Source organism: Fonsecaea nubica (genome assembly GCF_001646965.1).
Source record: "Fonsecaea nubica strain CBS 269.64 chromosome Unknown Scaff48, whole genome shotgun sequence".
NCBI classification, from domain to species: Eukaryota; Fungi; Ascomycota; class Eurotiomycetes; order Chaetothyriales; family Herpotrichiellaceae; genus Fonsecaea; species Fonsecaea nubica.
Window position 1 is genome coordinate 206,404 of NW_019173721.1, and position 22,341 is coordinate 228,744.

The window sequence follows — 22,341 nt, forward strand, 5'->3', positions numbered from 1 at the left end:
TCCCTAGATATACTCGGGCGTACAGAGGAATGACCTACCAACCCGCACAGGCTCACGCTGTTTCATGACCTAGTCCTAAAGCTCTTTCTAAAGCAGATCTGACGTTGACTTTGGCGTAGCACGGTGGAATCGAACGAGGTACGAAAACTGCGAAAGCATTTCCAACCAAAAAATTGCATTGACAAGAGACCAAAAACTCTCGGGTGGTGCGCGGCGCAAAGCACAGTTGGATCTGCGCCTTTTGCGTCGCGTCGCATCGCGTGTGTGTATATATCGATCATATCATATCCTGAAACATTTGACGTTGATAGACTTTGCAAACATCGTGCCCCTTGTCGTGCCATTGTCCGCCCATCCTTTTCGCTTTCCCACGTACGTAGCACGGAATGAGAAACAAAAAAGAACAAAGGAAATGTAAAAGGACGCTTCCTTCCCTGTCTCCCTCGCATGATCCGTCGCCAACAGCAATCGTGAGTCTGGGACTGTGGACTGTGGACTGACTCATCGATTCTATGATGGCCATGTATATCTTCTCGTGACATCGTTTCCCTTTTCTTTGTTCGTCATTGGCACTGCTCACAACTCCTCGGTGAACCTGCTGCCCTCCCGGGTCTTCTCCTCGCTCTTTTTCGGACCTGCAACATCCACGAGTCTCGCGGCCCCGCTGTCGACCTTTGACGCACTCATTAGGCGACCTTCGTCGAAAGTGTCCCTGGCCTCTTCAAAGTCCTCGTCGTCATCCCCGTTGGTCTGTGCGTGCGTCAGTGCAGGTGTCGTGGTGCCTGTCACAGTGGTGTTTCCTGTTGCTTCAGTGGATGTGGTCGAGGGCTCCTGCACCTTTTCTCGCAGGGGTTCCGTTTCAGAGAGGATATGCTCGTCTGGGTTGGCGTGGGTTTCGCCTGCTTCGTGCGTCTCGGCGGGTTCAGTCCGGCCGTATGGTTGTTGTGGCTCGGCTATGGAGAAGTCTGTGGTAGCTGTGGTTGGATTTGGCGCCGAAGCTTGGCCTATTGTTGCGCTCTCAAAGGCTCCGGGCTTTTGCTTCTCCTTCTCCTTGTCTCTTCCAGGGATGACCTTTTTCAAAAATCTCTCCCGGAAGCCTTTCCTGCCGCGAGGTTCTTCATCTTCGTCCGTCAATGTGGCCAGTTGATCGAACCCCGAGTCTCGTTTCGAGCCAGCGTGTTCCGTCGAGTACTTGGAGGAAGCCACATCAGCAGCAATCACGTATGGCTCTTCGCTTAGTGACGACGTGTCTGATGGAGGACTGATGTCTCTTTCGTTCCCACCCACGGGGTTCACAGCCGCACCGAGCCCGATGCTCTCGTCAGGAATGGGAGAGATTCTTCCATATGGCTTGACAGATCCGCCATACATGTCGTCCGTCTCGTTGTCGCTCCGGCCTGCGAGTGCAACATCTCGAATCGAATCTGTGGCGGCCGGGTCTTCTTCCTTGATCGGCCCACCTGTTTGACCAACTGTGTCAATGTGCTCTTTTGGCTCTTCGTCTGCGTGCAGCGTCTGCTCTGGAAGATCATTCTCTGCTTTACTTCCTGCTCTGAATCTCCTGAACCAGGTCTTCACCCGGGAATCTCTCTTGGAGGGCGACGTCGGTGAAGTCGAGAAGCCGGGGGACGTCGGGGACGTGGGCTCCTGCGGCGGGGTGATACTAGAATATGGAGTTGTACCAATATTGTCCTTTGGTCCGATCTCTTCGTCTGCTGGCTGACTGATTCTCGACTCTTCCACCGGTGGTTCAGCGGTCTCCAGGTCTGCAGCAGCCACCGCATGAGCTGCTTCATTGGGGTCCAAGGTGACTTGGTCATGTACAGTTTCGCCGACGAGCTCGCCGCCTTCACCCGTCATGGTCGCTGGAAGAGCACTCGTTCCCGTGACCGCTCTTGCTCCTCCTTCGACAACATCGGCGGCGCCTTCTACAGCCGTAGCTGTGGCCGCACCTGCTGCACCTCCAGCGGCGACTGCTCCCCTTCCGAGGAAGCTTGGGAGGAATCGAGTTTTGGCAGGTTCGGTGAGCTTCTTTTCTTTCTTCTCAGTGGCCTTTTGTTCCGTGCGCAGCCGCCTCTCCTCATGTTTCTGCTCTTGCTGAATTCGTCTCTCCTCGGCCTTTTGTGCCTTTTGTTCGGCCTTTTCACGATCTGAAAAGAGTTAGTAAGTGGTTTAAGAAAGTACAACGGCAAACTCACCAACGACAGCTTTCTGTTCTGCCTTGATTTCTGCCTGCCGTCTCTTTTCGGCTTCCTGCTCGGCCTTGAGCCTCTCTTGCTCCAGTCTGAGTTCCTCGTCTCTGGCCCTTTGTTGCTCGGCTTTCTCGGTAATCTCGTCGAGGGTTGGCTGCAGTCGAGCCTTCGCAATTGCGTCGATCTCTGATTGCTCCAGGTACTTGCCACCTCCTATATGAACTTTTCCCACATGAAGCAGCCTCTCGTCACTTTCGCGTTGTGCTCTTTCCCGTGCTTGACGCTCCCACAGCTCACGCTGTTGTGGACTGGTTTTGCCGGTTTCGGAAAAGACCTTTTCGTCTATTGCATTCATGCGCGCCGTCACGTTCTTGTGTGCCACTGCGAGTAATGCGTCTCGATCGGCTTGTCGCTTCTTGCTGTCAACCTCGGCGAGCTTGCCCTGAAACAAGGACATTTGAGCCCGGATCTTGCGTGACTCTTCCAAGTCAGAGTCAGAGTCATCCTCTCGTATGTCAGACGTCCGCCGGCCACGCCGTAACGTGAGCCGCGACCTAGGTGGCGCAGTTTGTTGTCCGTAGTACTGTCGGTATTCGGCGTGCTCATCGTGTAGCTTGGCGAGTCGCTCTTGGGCCAATTTGCGGGCTGCCTCTTCTAGATTCTCATAGCGTGGCAGGTCATCAGTGGTTGTTGGTTGTTTTGCGGCGTCTGACTGTGCTCGTCGCCGTGCGGTGTAGGCGGCGTAGTGACTTTGTGAACGGTGGATTCCCCTTGCCTCGTCAATCTGCGCCTGCTGAATGGCGAACATTTTCCTCGCCATGGCAACCGCGGACGCGCGCAGCATCTCCTGCCTTCTCCTTTCTTCCACTTCTATTGCGACCGGTGGGTTGGACGTGTACATCTGTCTAGAGACGTTGTTCCTGGCCATATATTGGACCCGAGCAGCATCTGCGCTCGACAGTTCACTCGTCGATGGTGGGCTCGGTGATGAGGGGGGTTTCACATTTTGAGATGATGTCGCAGCCTTGATGGCCCAGGCAGAGTGTGCTGGTGTCGGCGCTGGTCGTGTCGGGGCGGATTCTGCGCGCCGTCTGCCACCGGACAAGGATGCTGTGGCGGCCAAGAGTGCCTTTTGTCGCCCATCACTCGAAACATTCCTCTCTGTGATCGGTGGGGGAGACTTTGGGTTCTGCAAGGCCGAGGACGCTGCCGAATGACCCTGCTCTGTTTCCGGAGCTCTCCAGATATCCACTGGTGCAGCGTCCCGATGAGCAGCCAGTGCCGCCTGGGAGCCCGCCCGACTCAGCTCCGGCTTCCACAGAGGCTCCATCTCATAGTCTTTTGCTCTATAGGCAGCGGTGTTTGCGTGAGGGATGGCGCCGGGGGTCCAAACTTGGATGGGTTTCTTGTTGGATTCCGCGAGGCTTGCGGCAGCGCCAGCGGATGCGAGTTTGACGCCGCCAGTTGAAGGAAATGAGGGAAGGTCTTCAGCTCGCGCGTACTTTAGAGAAAGTGCAGCACCTGGGGCGGCAGTTAGTTTTGTGAACTGGATGCGAGGGGGTGGTTTGGGGATGGATATCAAGGGCGGGGTTGACGCACTGGCAGCAGATAGCCGACCTTCCTGGTCGAGGATCGAAGAGGTGCTGTTCTTGGTGGTCGGAGTGTCTCGAGCGACAGACAACGCCGCAGAGGCAGCTGTAGCATGTCAGTTTGCCATGAAGCAAGAGGGAAAATGGTTGACTGACCTTGATCTTCGAGCTTGTCCGAGGGGGTGAAGCTGCTCTGATGGGGATGGGAATGGGCATGGGCATGGGCAACGCTGGCCGACATGCTTGGCCCTGGTTGCTTCTCGGGTAATTGATAGGTGGTGGTGGAAGCAGGCGGGCGGGTTGCGCAAGCAACAACACAGTCAAAAATCTACCACGGCATGGAGACTGGCGGTTCTCTGAGTGCCAAAAACGAGAGACAGAGGGAGGTGATGGTACAGTAGAAGGAGCTCTACTTGCATTTCAGATCAGCAGAAGGGGAATAAAACCAAAAGAGCTGCAGAAGGCCAGTGGCGTGCCGCTCGCTCATCAAAAGGTCCCCAAGATTGCTTGGGAGGAGGAACCCTGGACCATCCCTACGGCAGTGCACCATGGGCCGTCCACCGTCCGCAGTCCCCCATCCACCACCATCCACCACCACCCACCACCGTCATGACCAAGACCTGCACTTGTCTATGTCATCCCAAGTGTCCCTATTACCACCTACGTCATGCCAATAGGAATCGAAGGAGAGCTACTCCCACTACCAGAAAGCCAAACTAGCTACCAGCTATTGATGATCGCGCCTACCTACAGTTTAGGTGGTGTGAAAATTGTCGACATTCGCTTTTTCTATCACAAGCCATCCTTCTTGTTTCTGGTTGGAGAACTCTGTAGGGAGGAGAATGAGATGGAGGGGAAAGGCACACGATGCGATGCCGATAGCCATGGCCGCACCCCATTCTGGATCGGACCCTTCGCTTATCCAAGAAGAGGAGGAAGAGGAGAACTCCCCGAGAAACTCATGAGCTGCCCAGTTCGAGCTTCTGCGGCGCCCATGTGGTACCTACAGAGTAGAAGCATCCAGCCACCGACCCAGTTACACAGCTAGACCAGGGGACAGGGAAGCAGGGACCAAGGAAACTTACCGTACTAATTACCCTCCAGAGCTCCTTCCCGTGCCCCACAATGACATGCAGTCGGGCAGGTGGCTGGCAGCTTTCATCACCTTGTTTTTTGCCAACCCAACACAAGTACCATTCCATACCATATTGCCAGGCACGCAAGAACGCCAGGGCTCCACTCCGACAACCACAAGTCAAATCGTCACCAATATGGATCGTCCCATTGGACATAACTTTGACAACCTGCTCAATTTTCGTGATGTGGGAGCTCACATCAACACCATCCTGGGAGCTCAAGTTCTCCGCCCGGGTCTCCTTTTCAGGAGTGCGCGACCGGACGACACCAGCGCGTCCGACCGCGATGCATTGGTCAACAAGTACAAGATCAAGACGATCATCGACCTTCGCTCCAAAACAGAACACATCAATGCGGCCACGAAACGGTCCGGAGCTGCTGTGGCGGCACAACCAGCGCCTTCGTCCAATGAGACCATCGCTGCACCGCTCCAAATACCTGGCATCCGTTACGAGCACATCAATCTCAACGGCAAAGGCTTTGAACGACATCTGATCTGGCAGCTGAAGTATACCAGTCTTGCCAAGCTGTTGTTCTTGATGGCTTTGGGCTATCGGACAGAAGGTATATCGGTGCTTGGAAAAGAATTGATGCTGCCACGGGGCCTCATCGGCCTCGGGATTGACACCCTCGACCACAGCCAACCTGAGATCAAACAAGTCTTTGACGTCCTCGCCGACGAGGCACGGTGGCCTGTCATGATCAATTGCACCCAAGGTAAGGATCGAACCGGAATGATAATATTGTTGGTGCTGCTGTTGTGCGACATCGATTTGAATGCTGCCAGCAAGGACTATGCCAAGTCTGAACCGGAACTCGAGCCAGAGAAGGAGGAAAGGATGAAAGAGATCGAAGGCATTGGTCTAGACGAGTCGTTTGCGCAGTGTCCGCCAGACTTTTGTGAGAAGATTGCCCGGCACCTCGAGACAACTTATGGCGGCCTTTCCACCTACCTGGTTCAGATTGGCGTTGATCCCCAGCAAACCGAGCGCATTCAAGACGTACTCAAAGTCAGCCTGCCGTAGGGAATCCAATACCTTCTGAGATGCCCAGAGCCTTTGGGAACACCTGCCTATTTCTCGTCGACAAGCGGAGGATAGGACTTTCGCACATTCTCAAAACGGTAGACACGGAGGCAGTTCCCCATATAACAAAATATTACTGCCCCAACAAACAACAATCCCGGTTTCGGGACGAGATCTCCTAGAAGTCGAATAAACTTCTTCGCGGGTTCTTACATATATCCTGAAGTCAACTTGTACCACAGCACGCCGCAATCCAGGTCTATCTCGGATGTACCCCAGAGTCTAGACTTGCCCCATCGAGGAAATGGCGCTCGCTGCATGGTAATGGCTTGGTCAGCACGTTATCGGCAAGTGAATTGGGGTTGCTGACATATTATCGCCCACACAGTCAGTGAAGCCGTTGGGGGCATTCTTCCTCAAAAGGATCCTGCTAGCATCTGCACAGTCATTCAAGCTAAGGGGAAGGAGCGGTCAATGAGCGGGACAAGCAAGATATGCTAACCGATAGAGGTTTTCTATGTCGCAGTTCTTATCAATAACTACGGTCGCCGAAGAGCTTTGGGAATGGAGGCATCAGAGTGACCGATGCTTTGGTAAGATGTTGAGGTTCGTGGTTGGCTCAGCTATTGTACGAGGTTGCTAGACCGCATGTCGAAGCCGAGTGCGTCTTTTTGGGAAAACATCGTATTCGGCTCCGAAGATCAGGGGAAATGGCGAGATTGTCCGAGACTTTACCATGTCGTCATGTTACCGGAAGACTCGGAACATGTCCAGACACATCTGTGATTGGTTGTAATCCGCCATCAAGTTCCCACCTTCCCAAAGATCTCTCTACTGTCAATGACGTCGTGCCCAACAAGAGCATTCATCCCTTCTCCTCTGCAGTACTTGCACATATTGCTACCATTGCCTTGGTACTTGGCAGTGGCTCATACCTCTCACCTCACCGTTATATCCGACTATGTTGCATGTGCATCTTCCGGCCATTAATGCTCAACGAGGCATGGCACACGAGACGTTTCCGGATCTCGTTCTCTCCGATTCTGTGCGGCACATGTCGCTAAGTAAATGGCTCCGCCATGAGTAGTCACCATCGACACGAGCCAATGGGCTGGCCGTCATCTTGCAGTTACATCTGGAATATCTCCGTCATTGCCTCACGGTTTCCCAGAATGATGTAGTAAGGCCCTAGCAGGTTACTTAATCAGTAGCATTAGTCTCCCGCAAACGTGCCGCATTGAGTGAATTCGGACATTAACATTTTTCTTCATATTGACCTGTTGCCTCCAGCCAAGCTGTACTTTGACATCCAGCTTCTCCATCTCTCCATCTACCACCTCCACCTGCGCCTCTAGCCCTCAACTCTCTCAACTCTTACTTCCAACAACTCTCTCGAACCCTATCAAAATGTGGTGGCTCAGTGCTTGGTGGTTCCCCGTGATCTCGGCGGGCATGTACGTAGTGCCGACACTCTGTCTAGTCTGAACAGTGTTACTGACTTTCCTCACACAGGTGGCTCGGCATGCTGCTGGCCATGTTCTGCTCCTGGGAAGCCAACGGACATCCTCACCTACCGTCCATGAGCGCAAACCAGCACATAGCCTACATATCTGACATTGGGGCATTTGGACTGAAACCGCTCTTCATCACCGGTGCCGTCATCACCACCGTCTTCCTCGACCTGGGTTTCATGTCGGAGCGATGGCTTCGACACTATGGTCGTCTGGCACCCAACACGTCCCGCGTCCAATCCGCGCTCTCGAGTTGTGCCATCTTCTTCGCCATCGCAGGCACCTGCGGTCTGATCTTTCTGTCCATCTTCGACACCTACCATCATCACAAAGTTCATGACGGATGTCTGCTTCTCTTTATTGGTGGATACATCATCTCGGCCATCTTCCTCTGCGCCGAATATCAACGACTTGGCGTCCACTACCGCCAGCACCGCGTCCTGCGTATTTCCTTCTGGGTCAAACTTGCCTTTATCATTCTCGAGATTATCCTCGCCATCGTCTTTGCCTCTACATCGTGGAACAACCACGAAAATGTTGCTGCTGTTTTCGAGTGGATTGTCGCCCTCATCTTCACCTTTTACGTCCTCTCGTTCCTGCTCGACCTTTGGCCTTCGGTGCGGTCGAAGCGCCACGTCCCTCAGGGCTGGAGAGAAAGAGAAGCGGAACTCGAAAAAGAAGCCGGAAGGAACGGCGGCCTGCCTCCTCTTGACCAAGGACCGGCACCGATCACCTCGGATCAAAATGCAACCACATATCAAAACAACGATTCCTACGACAACACTGCCACCGAAGGGTATCGTGGGACCAACATGACGGCTGGCCAGGGCTCCCACATCCAGTCTGCCCTGTCCAAATACCCTGTCGAACACAATGACCTTGGACGCCAGAAACGATGGGGCATTGGTCGGTTCCGATTTTGAGCTGCCTGTCAGTTTTTCGAGCGTTATTCTTGTACATTATTTCAGGGGTTTTGGAAAACGGCACATGAACACCACGATGAGCCATGGCCTATAACGGACAAAAGCAATGTTTGGCGATTCTAGCTTTGGGGTATCAGGCATTGCAGATAACGGATGAAACAAAATATAGAAAGCAAACCCTGCAAGACGCGGAAATGGTCAATGATAATTTATAGTAATTGTGCAAATACTACAACCTACAACTTTATGACTACAGATCATCACTTACAAAGCCAAAAAGACGCTGGCACCTGTTCTTGCATCGCCGTCTCTCTTGAGGCCTGATCCAAGCCCTTATACTGCTTTTGAACGTGACTGCCCCAGCATCAAGGCACCGTCATACGCACGCAAGGGGCGGTCGGCGATGGGCAATTGATTCCTCAGATCTGATAAAGGGTGAGAACACCCATACGCCCCTCCATGTGCTGTGCACCTTCACATCACATCGGGCCAGGGAAGTAAGTTACTGACTTACAAATCTCTCGAGCAACCATTTCCAACCCATGCGGCGGACTGGAAGGAACGTACCGCGTAGACAACAGCTACCGGATGAGGACATGCTTGCCGGGCGACCGGGCCTGCCTGCACCGAGCCACCGCGCGTGCATTGGGACCTCCTGTGCATGTGTGCACATTCGTTTGTCGCTCTTCTATTTTCAAACAGCACATTGCGCGTTCCTTCCTGGTGCGAAGAAGAAGATCCTGTCCCGTCGCAGCAAATCCTCCATGCCTGCACTGCACCGACCCTGTCCGCTTCGGGCAATCCCCGCGGCCTTTCTTGCTTGATGCAGGCACGGATTTCCAGATCCAATCGGACGAGGTGCAAAGAGGTTCTAAAGAAAGATGCTTGCATACAGATAGATACACCACGTATGTCGCCCTCAATGGAATATTTAAGAAGCCCGTATTGCGTGGGCTTGGGGAGTGGTTTCGGTTGCTGCAAAGCACTCAAAGAGTCTCGAAAAGCCCAACAATGCCTCTCCAGTACCAGATCGGGCCGTTTCAAGCCCCTTTGCTCCTCGACGACGAGAGTGTCCGGTCGACCAACCTATCAAAGCAGTCCTCTCATTCCGAAAACCTCCCTGACAGGGCCCCTTTTCTGCTCCGTGCCCACAGTAGCACCTCGAGGAGCTTCTACACGCCCGAGCCGCAGCCGGCCCGAGCCTCTTTCCTCTCACGAGCCAACAGTCGCCGTTCACAACCGCCCGAGAAGACATCCTACCACTCCCTACAAGCAGAGTTGGGCGACAGATCTGGACAGGAGTTTTGGCTGCACACGCGAAAGTCTTTTCTTCTCAAGATCGCAGTCGTCTTCGTCCTGCTGCAGCTGCTTTTCCTGGCAAACTTGTCGTACCTCTACGGATCTCTGTGGGGATCCAACAGCCGTGTCTCCTCGTTGAATGTTTTGTGGCTGGACCTCGACGGTGGGACAATCGGTGACTCTGTCAACAGTGCTTACGAGGGCCTTCGAGGCCCCAGCTTCCCTTCATTCGAGAAGCCTTCTGCCAATGGACCGAGCTCTCTTGCTGAAGCAGAGGACGCAGTCAAATCTGGCTCGTACTGGGCGGCTTTCGTGGTAAACCCCAATGCGTCGGCGAGGCTTGATGGTGCCCTCGCCGGTGGCCAAGCGGCTCAGACGTACCAGGCCTCGGATGCTCTCACATACATATGGAACGAGATCAGATACCCTCCATTCTCGGACGAGGCGTTGGAGTCCAATTTCGAGGTCCTGGCAGAGGCTGCCGAACAAGACTATCACCACAGACATGGCCAAGCCGTGCTGCAGACTCTGAACCGAAACCACAGTGCCGCCGTGCAGGTCCTGTTCCACCCTATCGGGATCTCTGCTGTCAACATTATGAAAGCCACTCACCCGACAAGGTTGCTATACAACACAGCGACGATGGTGATGCCAGTGCTCGAACAGTTCTTTTTCGTGTTAATTCTAAACGGTCTCTCCAATGAACTGGGGATATACAAACAGGTGCCCCCGACTACCACTGGGATTATCCGCGTGATTTTTGCCTCTGGCTACACCCTGTTCTCCGGACTCGGCATGGCCGGATACATCTGGGCATTCCGAGAATCATGGTCGGTTGATGCGGCGCAGTTCGCCTTGACATGGATGACCTTTTGGTTGCTTCACATGGTACACTTTGTCGTTGTCGACACAGCGGCCGCCTTCTGGCCTGTCCCCGTCATGCCATTTTTCATTCTGACCTGGATTGTTATCAACTTGTCGAGCTCCATCAGCCCGCCCGAGCTCAATCCGGCGTTTTATCGCTGGGGCTTTGCCCTCCCGGACAACGAGGCATACGCTCTCCTGACAGACATTTGGTCCCGCGGTGCAGTCCCCGTGGTCCACCGCGCTCTCCCGATCTTGTTTTCCTGGCTGCTCGTCGGATTGGGTACTGCTACCTTTGGTCACTTTCGCCGTTGTCGACTTGCTCGTGAAAAATGATCAACCGCCCGACAGATAGTGCTGTGGGTGAGGTTCTAAACAATCTAAGACAAGAAATGATAAAACGAGTTTGCTTTGTACACTTTGAATAGAGAGGTATGTAGGGCGTTGGCATGGAACTGGCTTTGAGTTTTGACACATAAATGTAAAGAATGCAGTGGAAGAATCCCTAATCTCGAGCTCGACGACTTGTTGTCTTGGAAAGTAGAGTATGTGGTTCTAGCGAGTGCGTCTTATTTAAGGCGCCTTCTTTTCCAAAATGTTATTGTGAAGTTTAGGTTACACCATCGCCTGCCTCCAAGCTATCTGTGGCAAGACGGCAATAGCATTCGGGCAGCGGCCGAAAGAGGGAAAAATCTTCCTCATAATTCTGGTTCTCTGAAATCTCCTCAGTCCAAAGCCCGCTTTGCGATGGGCTTTAACGGCGACGGTCTCCACCAAAGGACAAGGCTGGCTTGGCAGGGGCAGCGAACGAAGCGCTCGCAAATCAGATCTCTGACGTGAGCTTGGTGCGAGAAGGTCCTCGGGCGTACCGATGGGCCACGGCACCACATGTTGTCAATTCACGCAGCCACGGCAAACGCTGGACCGCTTCACTGCCAGATCTATGCATCATAGAGAGCACCGTCATACCTGGATCCACTGAGAATTTGGGCCGCAATTGGTTCACGATGATCGCAAACAACCTCGAGAAATTGTGTTTCAAAGCCGGTGATCGGGTAGCCGTTCTTGGTGTCTGCCATCGTGGAGACCTTCGAGCGCATATCGAATCGCATCATATCAAGTTCTCCCGGGAGCTCATCTGTCTGGGAGTCGCAGTGGGTGTTCACGACCCCGTACTACTCTGATGTTGAGCTGGCGGAGACAATAACCGGAGCCACACCCCTAAGATTTCCTGAAGATCTGAAGGAATTTCGGTTCGTCCACGTCGGTGCAAACCACGAAGCGTCGGCTTTTGTTGGGTCCTGAGTGTTAGCAAGTGCAACAGGCGCAAATCGAGCGAATGCAAGTCTCTGTCCATGCGCGACTAGACAGGGCCTCCCATGTGCCCTCGCTGTCCAGGGTATTCTGGCCGCGGCGCATGTGAGCCAGCACGGAGTAGATCTTGGCCATTTTCGGACCACATATGAAGATTTCACATGGTGGTGCTGCACCAACAGCGCGCACGTACCCTTACTACAAATGTCTGGGGTTCCCCCTCAAGGATATCAATTCATCACTGTCGATAGCTCCTCAAGCTTACCGAGGATCTCTTGCACATACCTGACCGACCCTACCTCTTCGTTTTCGCCGATATGTAGACAAATCAGAACGATATCCTGATATTTTCTGCCCATGACAACACTGAGATGTTGCGCCATGTTCAGTAACTTGTCTTTGACCTCCGCCGGGGTCTTGCCTTGAAAATCGCCCAGTTTCTCGTCAATAGCCTTCCAGAGTCCTATTTCCAGCAGGACCACCCCTAAGCTGTACACATCGTGGCACATCGAGAAGCGCTCAGCAGGGGTGGCTCCCTGGCGGCCGGGGTGACGGTATATGTCTACGCCCGTCGTTGACGCTTCTTGAAAGGCCAATGGAGCGGATAACGCAGCGTTTTGTCGCGCGTATGGGAAACCGACCAGATATGGGCTGCCAATTACGTGTGGGAATCGATGTTTGGCGTCAGCTTGGTTGCCCTCCAAGATCAAAATATTGTCGGACTTCAAGGATTTGTGAACCTGTGGCGAGGTGAGTGAGAATTTAGGGCATAAGGTCCATACATACCCAACCCATGGCATGTACATAGAGCAATGCTGTGGCAATCATGCTGGCCACGTGAAAGCGTCGATTTAGAGGATGCAAAAGCCTTTTCGTCTGGCTCGTCTCTCGAAACAGATCATGCAGGGTCCGTAGCTGCTGCCCAGGTTGAGGTGACAAGTGAGAAGGGATACCGTAGACAAGACCATACCTGTCGTGGGCGGCATCGACGAAGAAGGCCGAGCACTGAAGACAGCCCATGGTAACCGGATTAGCCATACTCAAAATCGTGGCCAGTTCCTCGCAAGAGTCTTTTGATTCTAACAGACGAGATTGAGCATAGTACTCCACGAACGAAACCCGGCCTTTGTACTCAGCCACATAGCTTTCTAGCGAGCGATTTGTCCTCTCCCGCAGATCAACAGCGTCTGGCTCACACCGCAGATTGGCGGCATTCGCCTTTGATTTATGGGCTTTCATAGTCTCGACCTGACGGAGAACAAACAGGCCTGGCGAGTCTTGTTCCGTCGCTGCCTCACGGCTCAGGTCCAAAAGAGTCCTCAAATTAGCAGGCAACGCGACAAGTCGAACGTCAAAGCGTTGTGTCCATTCGTAGAGCTCTTTCTCCAGCTTTTGAATGTCCCTGGCTCGCAAAGCCCACGTCGCTTGTGTCCAAAGCCGCAACAGACCCCTTGTTTGCACCTTTAATCTTGCGCTCTCAATACCTTCAAGAAATACACGGAGGTATTCGGCCAATTCGTTCAACAGAATCTCGTCGTCTTGGTTAAGGACCTGACTCTGCGAACGAGTTTTGCGGTACTCGAAGTATTGCAGGATCCGGACGATGATTCTTTCGTCATACTTCAGGCGAACCGCAAGCGACGCGGCATCTTTGGAAAATGATTTGCAACCGTCGACGAATGTCCATATAATTCGCAGAGATGTCACCGTCGTCTGGAAGATATCCATGATAAAGCCGGCCTATTACTACCTACGCTCAACGTGTCCCGCTGGTAATGTAAGAGGCAGCTGCTGACAGGCGAAAGACGTGGGACCGCACGCCGTTGTCGAATCCACGATACTCGCCATCGAGTTGTTGGATCGAGGCTAAAGAGACCGAGAGTGAATTGAAGAAAAGGAAGGTGAGTCGAGATGCACGTGACTCACGCCAACACTGTAGGCAGTGACGCAACACGACTGACACCTTTGGTTTCTTGACCTTCGCTGTGAGATATCAACTTGCGTAGGCCTCCTTTCGCATGAATTGAGAGAGAGTTTTGAAAGTTCTCGCCCGACTGCTACTTGCGTGATGTCTGCTGCGGAAGATTTGCCCGATGATGCTGACGTGGAAGCTGCAGAATACAGTTTTCCTTCAGTTGCTTCCAACTTCTCTGGTGTTCCCATTTTGCCGTCCTTGTCATCCTCTGCGTGTGTCTCCCTACCAACGGCCGACAAGGAGCAGGCAAGCGAGAAACAAAGTGGACCTCGAACATGGCTTGATTTCTTTTTAAACATCGAAGACTGTGGCGTCATCTTCGCTCCTTACGACATGCTACAGCGCGGTCAAGCCATTGGCAAGGGTCACACTGGGGCCGTCTTCAAAGGCTCATTCAATGGGAGACCGGTGGCTCTCAAGTATACCAACATCGATTCAACGCAACCGCGCTCAGTCGCAAAAGAGCGTCAGAATGATGCTTTGTTGAAGGAGACCGGCATGGAGTTAAGGGTAATGACACATCCAGACCTGCGCCGGCACGCTAACATCATCGATATCCTTGCTATTTCATTGAAGCCCGAATTGCTCACCGAAGAGCCAGAAGGAGATCTTGAGGACGGCCAGCCTCAGGATGAACTGGGGCTGCCGCTGTTGCAACCTGTGATAGTGATGGAGCTCGCCGTCACAGATCTCAGGACCTTTATGCTGTCCAACGCGTTAACAGCGCCAGAGACGCGGGCACGACTTGCCAGTGAGGTGACTCACGGGATCTCCGGCCTACACAAAGCGGATGTCACGGTTGGCGATATCAAACCTGACAACATACTCCTCTTTCGCAATTCTGACGGTTCCCTAACTGCCAAAATAGCAGATTTTGGGTTCGCAAGAGGCGCGGCTAACTTAGTTTCATCACCAGACGTTGAACGAGAAGTTCGAGGCAGTACTCTTCCATGGCGTGCCCCCGAGGTCAGAAGCCCGCTCGCTCCATCTTCCGCACAATTATTAACTGAAGGGGATTTAGCATTGGGATTTGGATAACAAAACCTGTCCTCCAACGATGAGGGATTGGCTGTTTCGATGCCAGGACTCGTATTCCCTGGGGCTCGTTCTTGCATTCATTCTTTTTGATTTCGATCCGGAAAAGGAGCCACGGCTCGAGTCCAAGGTGCCAGGTGGCACGCCATCGCTCCAAGACATTGCTCCCTCTAGTAACCTCAACGACCTAGTCCCTGCACTTGGCCGCTACGCTAGTCACGGGCTTTTGAATACCTTGTGGGCAGAATTCCGTACTGCTGCGTATGCCTCGGACGACTGTGTGAAGTGCTGGGCTGACTTTGATAAGGATGGTGAATCAAGCTTTCAAGCCTTCATTGTACAAGAGCTGGTTTGAAGAACATCCTGACCTGGTGACTGCTTTGAACTACGTCCTTGTAACCACTCTGGAATGACTGACACATACTGTGGTAGACCGACAGGACGATAAGCCAGACACCACCAACACCAGACAGCGAACAATCTCTACCCAAGACTTACCTTGTGCCATACTTGCTTACAGCTGATCCATTGAGACGGATGCCTGTAATCATATTCCAGAGATTCCTTTTGTGGGTGCATTGTCACCGCAAGTAGACATGTTCTGACTTGGACTCTAGCCCTGACCAGCTACACGATCAGACGCCCTATAGCACCGATAGACACCAGTCATCTAGACGCACTCGGAACAATATGGTCTCCTTCTATACGAAGGCTTCTGCTGTTGGGGAACAGGAGAGAGCGCATCCAACTAAAGTGAGTACGATTTGCATTTAAGTACGTGTTTGCCGCATCTCAGTGTTGCTGCGTGTAGGACATGCCACGAGCGGTCACACGGGTACTGTTTCAACGAATGAAGGCAGAAGCTGAACATGCCAATCCTTGGTCCGAGCATCGCAAGATCATGTCGATCTGCTATGGACAAGGCTTTGGCTGCAAGAAAAACGCAATCCTGGCCAAACGGTGGAACGACAGCCTTGCCATGGCGCAGCTAAATCCGGACTGCACCGGTGACGATTTTACTCGTGTCCTCTCTGCACGACACCAGGCCCTCTGGGCCAGCACCGTCCGAAGTTTCAGCTTACCCGAGGGGCTTGGTGAGCTGGATCTGTACCGGTGGTATATCTCTGACATTCTACTCGAAGCGACCCATAAGATGTATCCGATGCATCCCCGCTTGTTGGCGAGATTCGTCAACATGTACTGCTTGTCGGACGGGATGCGCGATCTTGAATACGCAAAATTGTTTTGGCTAAAGCAAGAAATTACGTGGTCTAACTTCGTGGGTCGAAACGTGAACGCTGCCATGTATCCAGAGATGGCGCCGAAGAATGTGGACCTCGCCAATGAAACAACAAAGATGTGGGATCTTCTGGCCCCACGCCGACATGTCATTCTTGCCGATGATGCGGAAACTTTGCTACGGGAACTGCCTCCGGAAAGCCTCCAAGGCGACACTGACGAGGCTGAAAGATCCCGGACAGAAGCCAGGATCTTATTCGAATTGTCCATTCGGATCAAACGGCCCAAGTGCTTCGAGTTGTTGTTTCGCCAATACGGCCAACGGTTGAAAGCGGAAACAGAGACGGCGCCCTCGGATCTTCAGACTACCGTTCGAGCTGGTGATACGGATGCCTTGGATTTTGTGCTGAACTATACCCAAAACTTCACTGAACTTACCTCCGTGAACCTTTGGATCGACCTTGCGGAGTACTCTCAAGGTTATATTATTCGTCATGTGCTATACAGACTCGCTTATGCCACAGGGAAGACCGACTTCCTACCAAGCTACGACCCCCGAGCTCCTTTACCTCGCCACGAACATGCGGGGAATTTCAGAGCTCAGTCTCCATTGGTGTGCAAAGCAATTGAGCAGGAGAACTGGTCCTCGTTCCTTGCATTACTGGATGCTGGGATCAACGTCAATATCTTACGGGTAAAAGACGGGCTACTGCCCATACACCTCGCAGCGGGTTGGCGTCTACCAATGTTTGTGGCTGCGCTGCGCTCTGCCGGAAGTACCATCAACGTGCATGATGTGCGGCGGAATACGGCCTTACATTACGTCTTGCAAGACTCCCCGATTCCTCGGCCGCCGGTACGAGAGGATTGGGACATGAGCCAATTCCTTGAAGCCTCTGGAATCGCTCGGCGTTTCCGCGAACGTCCTGATTGGACACAGCAACTGACCTTGAAGCTGCTGGTTTCAATGCCTGGCATCGACTTGGATGTCAGGAACCAGGCAGGGTTTACGCCGCTGAACTTGGCTGCCTCAATTGGCAACACATTTGCGGCCCAGCTCCTAATAGAGCGGGGTGCGGATCCAAACATTCTTACATTTGGTCGGCAGTCGGTATTGCAATCAGCCGTCGCCTCCAAAAGCCTTGAAATGGTCAAGCTTGTCTACCCTAGGACGACGCATCAGCTAAATGAACGCAGTCTTTCTGGCTTGACACCTCTTCTCATGAGCGCCTGCGTCGGCCAAGTTGATATCTGCCAGTTTCTGCTCGAGGAAGGAGCTGATTTCAATTCAAGGGACCAAGGAAACCGAAACATTATCCACGCTTGCTGCGAAGGAGCGAGTGTCGACACTCTAGAGCTTGTCATGGCTTGGATGACGAGCCTGCAGGACTCTGAGACGGAGGCCGGGGCGCCTCTCGAATCTGCTAGTGGGAGCATGTCTCGCTTGATCAATGAGTACAATTTGGCAGGTTGTTTGCCTTTGCACGAAATATTCAAGAGCCACGAGTACGAAATTTGTGACCACGTCATGCCTTTTGTGGAACTGCTTCTGCCCTACGTTGATGATATCAATGCACGGGAAGGGCCTGTCTCGGCCGGCGCAACTGCCCTCCACCACGCTGCAGGGAAAGGACTGTCTGATGTAGTGAGACTTCTACTGGAAAATGGAGCTGATCCGAATCTCCCATTCGGACAAGGATGGACACCATTGCACATGGCTCATGCAGCAAACAGCGACAAAGTCATCGAGCTCTTGATGACATTCGGAGCGAAGGCAGAACGAGACAACAGCGGCAGATTCCCTGGGGAAATCACCCACAAAGCGCGAGACTGGTATGAGAAGTCGGCGAGAGCACGGATCCTGATGGACCGTGCGAGAGTGGAAGCCCAGCAAAACGAAAACATGATGTTCATCGTGAGACAAGCAAGCCAAGCCTTCCCAGAGCTTGACTCGGATTTGATGTACGGCGCACACTCGGCAATGGTCATGGCTCAAGTCCAGAATCTACGCATATCCTCGGAGATTGAGCATGAGTTGAAGACGATGGAGGAGTCGGGTTCGGGTCCGTTGAACGAATCGGTCTTTGATCTGCTGGTCCAGCTCTCACAGGGAGAGTCCGGAGCGTCTGCATCGGCCATAGCAAAGGACGCAGATGCACTCTATGAGCTGGTGAGGTTGCACAGTAGCAGTCCTTGGCCTCAGCACTGAAGTCTACCAGCAGCCTGGGATTTGTTGAGACTTATGCCTCAAGCGTAATGAGAGAAATGAATAGTATGCTCAGTGATTACATCGAATGGCTCCTAGCAGCGTTGCCCACAATCGACTTGTCATGAACGTGTTACGAGCCGACCTGATGGCCGCCTGCGAGGGGCGGTACGCCAGGCACAAAGGTACTTTGCTTCTGTTTGAGGTCGGGCAAGGCAGGTGTTGATTTGCGCAGGATCTGAGCAAGGTTATGCATTAGTCTGTCTTATACCTCTTCTTAGGCCAGGTCTGATCGTATATATACAAAACACTAGGTGGTAGGAAGACCTCCCCTAAGTCCTACCATGCTGCAACGCCTCCTGCTTTGGCTATATACTTGTAGTGCCCATCTCCATCGGGTAACTCTTGGCGTGTTGTTGCACTGTCATCTCTCCTGTAGAAGCTGCCTTCTGAGCTGACAGCTGTATAATTATACCGATCAGCATTACCAATCAGCGACGACATCGAATTCTTCTCAGTCGTCATGGGCTACAGTAGTTCCCGAAACTGCCCTCCCCTTTGCTGACCCATTTGCAACTTTCTCCCACGGAAAGATAAAAGGGTACAAGCGGGTCACATTTTCCCGAATCCGCCATGGTTCAGCTGATCCAGCCATGGAGTCGTCAAATGAGCAGATTTTATGTACTGCGGTATCTCTGATACCCGTCTACCCCCTTGTTAACCGATCAGATAGAGCGGAGGTGTATGTAAACCGTATGCGCAGCCCACAAATACGTAGCCAAAACTCCATTCTTCACGAGATACTTTGTGGGCGTTTGTAGTGAGTGGGACAGAATAGAAAGCTAGGCGACGCGAGGTGCAGGTGAGTGTGGTAATTCTCTCTCTCAAAAGGAGAATGGGGACCAGGGGGAGAATGCCCGGTGCCCTGGAGTGCCTTGAGAAACGAAGATGAGACGAAAAGGCTCTTGGAGCTCCTCCAGAAAGGAACTTCAGGGAGGGAGCTTCAACCTTGAAGAGAAATGAGGAGTAGAGCAGGGTCTTTGGGCGGGACAAAATGACACCCAAAATGCAACATGACTTCTTCGTTCGGTTATGTATATACTGCTTACGGTCTTGACAACCACCCAGGCTGGAGTATCAGATACCCCGATGTACAAGACTTGCTTCGCCATGACGTAGGCGTGAAGATGTGTCATGACTTCTTCCACGGATGTTGCAAAGTCCCACCTGAAACAGTCAGTCGGGGTTGGTCACCTCCTGTTGATATCAGAACCTCACCAGTGTACGTAGAGGATGTCAACGTAATCTGTCTTTAGTTTTGCCAAACTATCTCTCACAGAGATGTGCATGCTTTTCGCCGAATTGCCCGTGTAGTTGCTCTGTAAGGGAAGTTCATTTCTCTGGTACGCCTTGTAGCCAGCAGAATACTTGGTCGCAACAACCATCTGGTCTCTGATTCCCCTTTTCTCCATCCACTCACCAATAAATCTTTCAGAGTCCTCGCCATTGTAGGTGTTGGACGTGTCGATGAAATTGCCACCCAGGGCGTAGGAGGCATCAAGCAGAGAGTCTGGACTTTCGTTTTTGCCAAATACCTCGCTCCATGAGCTCCCAATGCTGATGCCACCGAGACAGAGGGGAGACTTTGACGGACGCCGTTTGGGGAGAGGATGCGGTGGTATGCCAACGGATTCTCGGGCTTTGGAGGGAGGTTTGAAGAACGACATACTCGAAAGAAATCGAATGCGATGCAAAGCTGTTAGAAGTTCTTTGTCGAGTCGTCAAAATAGGCATCAAATATGTATCAATTGAAGCCTCCCCGCATGCTACAACAGAACTGATTTTGATTGGAGCATCTGGGGTGCCTGTAACAAATACCGACGCCACCATAAGCAGTCTGCGTTAGCGCAAACCCAACGAGCAGAAGGTGGCGATAGGAGACCACCAAATTTGGCCAATCGGACACAATACAGAGCTCGAAACTTTGGGTCTAAAATGATCTCGATATTTCTTTCGGATGAAGGTTGGGTTCACAGTTCTGTATTCTCACCCCGATTTCTTTGCATATTCCTGATCACCGACCTCTTCTTCCCAGGTAACACCGCCAAAGGAGGTCGCCTGGTGACACATGTAGCGATCATTGTCAGCTCCATGCCGATGCGTTGTGCCAGGCGGGCACCAGATGACGTCCCCAACTTTGATCCTGACGGGCTGTCCGCCACTATCACATACCCAACCCGACCCGGTGACGACTCTCAGGATTTGACCCATTTCATGCGTGTGCCAGTGCGTTCGGGCACCTGGCGTGAAAGTGACATGGGCAATCGACATGCATGCAAAGCATAAACACTCTGCAGAGCTTGGGTCAATCGTCGGCTCGCATGGCACGCCGATCTGTTTCGGGTGGCTAGTCGATTGCGACGACTGCAGGGGAGACGACGTCAAAACACATCCATCGGATGCAGATTGCTTATGCAAAGGCTTCATAGTGGAACCGACGATGTCATGTCCGTAAACTTTCAGACGAGAAAACTATGAAGACCAGCACCTGTAATTTGCCGATATGGAGACGATTTAATGCCGTATCATAGAGGCGTTGAGAGTGCGTTGGGTATTTAAGCACCAACCATCCGCGCAATCCAACGAAGAGGTCATTGCTGTTTTCCTGTTCTACTGCCAACCCCCGAATAAGTCCAGCTACAGACAGACCCCAAGCCTCGAGACACCGCTTTTGTCGACCAAATAAGAAACCATGGCTGGCTCCACCGACTACAAGTTCATGGGATGGCTAGGCCTCGACAAGACTGCTGACAAGGGGAAGATGGTCTGGCAAGAGTTCGAGCCCAAGACCTGGGAAGAAACAGACGTCGACATTCAGATATCACACAGCGGCATCTGCGGTTCGGATCTCCATGTCCTCCGAAGCGGCTGGGTAAGTCCCGTGATCAACACATAAACCACTCGGGCGAGCGCTGAATCAATCTGCAGGGGCCGACGCCATATCCATGTTGTGTCGGCCACGAGATTGTTGGTCGAGCTGTACGCGTAGGCACGAAAGTTGAAGGTGGTATCAAGGTGGGAGACCGAGTTGGAGTCGGCGCTCAAGGTGACTCTTGCTTGGGTCGTGTGCAAGGCCATTGCGACGAATGCGCGTCAGGGAATGAGCATTTCTGCGCCCACCACGTTGGCACATACGGAAGCTTCCATCTGAATGGCGACAAATCATACGGGGGTCACGCATTGTATAACCGCTCTCCGTCCCACTTTGTCTTCAAGATCCCAGACGCCATTCCTTCTGCTTCGGCAGCAGTAATGCTATGCGCTGGCATCACAACATATTCACCGTTGAAGTACTTCGGATGTGGACCGGATAAGCACGTCGGTGTCATTGGCCTGGGTGGTCTGGGCCATTTTGCCGTTCTCTGGGCAAAAGCACTGGGTGCGAAGTCTGTTGTCGCCATCTCCCGCAAGGAGAGTAAGAAGCAAGATGCCCTCAAAATGGGAGCAGACAGCTACATTGCAACAGACGATCATCCCAAGTGGGACACCGAATTTGCTGGCTCGTTTGACCTGCTCATCTCAACCATCTCTTCGTCAAAGGTACGTTCTTCAAGTTCACTGACGAAAGACCACGACGTTGACCAATCATGTAGATGCCCATTGCCGGCTATCTTGCTCTCTTGAGACGCGATGGCACTCTAGTTCAGGTTGGCAATCCTGACGATGGAGTGTTTGAGGTACCAGCGCTTGGCTTAATCATCGGAAGGAAGAAGCTTGCTGGTTCAATGATCGGCGCACCAGGAGAAATTCGAGAAATGCTTCAGTTGGCGGCTGAGAAGAATGTGAAGCCATGGGTGGAAGAGCGTCCAATGAAGGATGCAAATCAGGCGATAGTGGACCTGGATAATGGCAAGGCAAGATACCGATATGTGTTGGTAAATGAGGACCATCAGTGAGCATTGTCTTCCTCGCTGCATGTCCTAAGCTGTATCATACGACTAGCCAGAGCTTCCACCAGAATAACAGCAGTAG

The 22,341-nt window shown here is 52.7% G+C and overlaps 9 protein-coding genes across 9 annotated transcripts; 6 read left to right on the top strand and 3 right to left on the bottom strand.

The window, feature by feature from the left end:
• Positions 1 to 576: 576 nt before the first annotated feature.
• Positions 577 to 4,022, bottom strand: AYO20_07147 (hypothetical protein; the record flags this gene model as incomplete). The annotated part of the gene is made up of 3 exons (XM_022645434.1): positions 577 to 2,150; positions 2,199 to 3,887; positions 3,938 to 4,022. The coding sequence occupies 3 exons, from the start codon at positions 4,020 to 4,022 to the stop codon at positions 577 to 579; spliced, it is 3,348 nt and encodes a 1,115-aa protein (XP_022498652.1).
• A 1,030-nt stretch (positions 4,023 to 5,052) lies between these two features.
• On the top strand, positions 5,053 to 5,943 carry AYO20_07148 (hypothetical protein; the record flags this gene model as incomplete). Its single annotated transcript, XM_022645435.1, has 1 exon — positions 5,053 to 5,943. One exon carries the CDS (start codon positions 5,053 to 5,055, stop codon positions 5,941 to 5,943), a length of 891 nt encoding a protein of 296 aa, XP_022498653.1.
• A 1,407-nt stretch (positions 5,944 to 7,350) lies between these two features.
• Positions 7,351 to 8,377, top strand: AYO20_07149 (hypothetical protein; the record flags this gene model as incomplete). Its single annotated transcript, XM_022645436.1, has 2 exons — positions 7,351 to 7,397; positions 7,456 to 8,377. 2 exons carry the CDS (start codon positions 7,351 to 7,353, stop codon positions 8,375 to 8,377), a joined length of 969 nt encoding a protein of 322 aa, XP_022498654.1.
• Positions 8,378 to 9,388: 1,011 nt separating this feature from the next.
• Positions 9,389 to 10,876, top strand: AYO20_07150 (hypothetical protein; the record flags this gene model as incomplete). The annotated part of the gene is made up of 1 exon (XM_022645437.1): positions 9,389 to 10,876. One exon carries the CDS (start codon positions 9,389 to 9,391, stop codon positions 10,874 to 10,876), a length of 1,488 nt encoding a protein of 495 aa, XP_022498655.1.
• A 605-nt stretch (positions 10,877 to 11,481) lies between these two features.
• AYO20_07151 (hypothetical protein) lies at positions 11,482 to 13,582 on the bottom strand (the record flags this gene model as incomplete). Its single annotated transcript, XM_022645438.1, has 3 exons — positions 11,482 to 11,678; positions 12,120 to 12,594; positions 12,641 to 13,582. The coding sequence occupies 3 exons, from the start codon at positions 13,580 to 13,582 to the stop codon at positions 11,482 to 11,484; spliced, it is 1,614 nt and encodes a 537-aa protein (XP_022498656.1).
• A 340-nt stretch (positions 13,583 to 13,922) lies between these two features.
• On the top strand, positions 13,923 to 15,219 carry AYO20_07152 (hypothetical protein; the record flags this gene model as incomplete). Its single annotated transcript, XM_022645439.1, has 2 exons — positions 13,923 to 14,795; positions 14,914 to 15,219. The coding sequence occupies 2 exons, from the start codon at positions 13,923 to 13,925 to the stop codon at positions 15,217 to 15,219; spliced, it is 1,179 nt and encodes a 392-aa protein (XP_022498657.1).
• Positions 15,220 to 15,765: 546 nt separating this feature from the next.
• AYO20_07153 (hypothetical protein) lies at positions 15,766 to 18,312 on the top strand (the record flags this gene model as incomplete). Its single annotated transcript, XM_022645440.1, has 1 exon — positions 15,766 to 18,312. The coding sequence occupies one exon, from the start codon at positions 15,766 to 15,768 to the stop codon at positions 18,310 to 18,312; it is 2,547 nt and encodes an 848-aa protein (XP_022498658.1).
• A 130-nt stretch (positions 18,313 to 18,442) lies between these two features.
• Positions 18,443 to 20,036, bottom strand: AYO20_07154 (hypothetical protein; the record flags this gene model as incomplete). The annotated part of the gene is made up of 3 exons (XM_022645441.1): positions 18,443 to 18,547; positions 19,419 to 19,536; positions 19,588 to 20,036. The coding sequence occupies 3 exons, from the start codon at positions 20,034 to 20,036 to the stop codon at positions 18,443 to 18,445; spliced, it is 672 nt and encodes a 223-aa protein (XP_022498659.1).
• A 1,025-nt stretch (positions 20,037 to 21,061) lies between these two features.
• Positions 21,062 to 22,265, top strand: AYO20_07155 (hypothetical protein; the record flags this gene model as incomplete). Its single annotated transcript, XM_022645442.1, has 4 exons — positions 21,062 to 21,241; positions 21,298 to 21,415; positions 21,467 to 21,909; positions 21,963 to 22,265. 4 exons carry the CDS (start codon positions 21,062 to 21,064, stop codon positions 22,263 to 22,265), a joined length of 1,044 nt encoding a protein of 347 aa, XP_022498660.1.
• Positions 22,266 to 22,341: the final 76 nt, after the last annotated feature.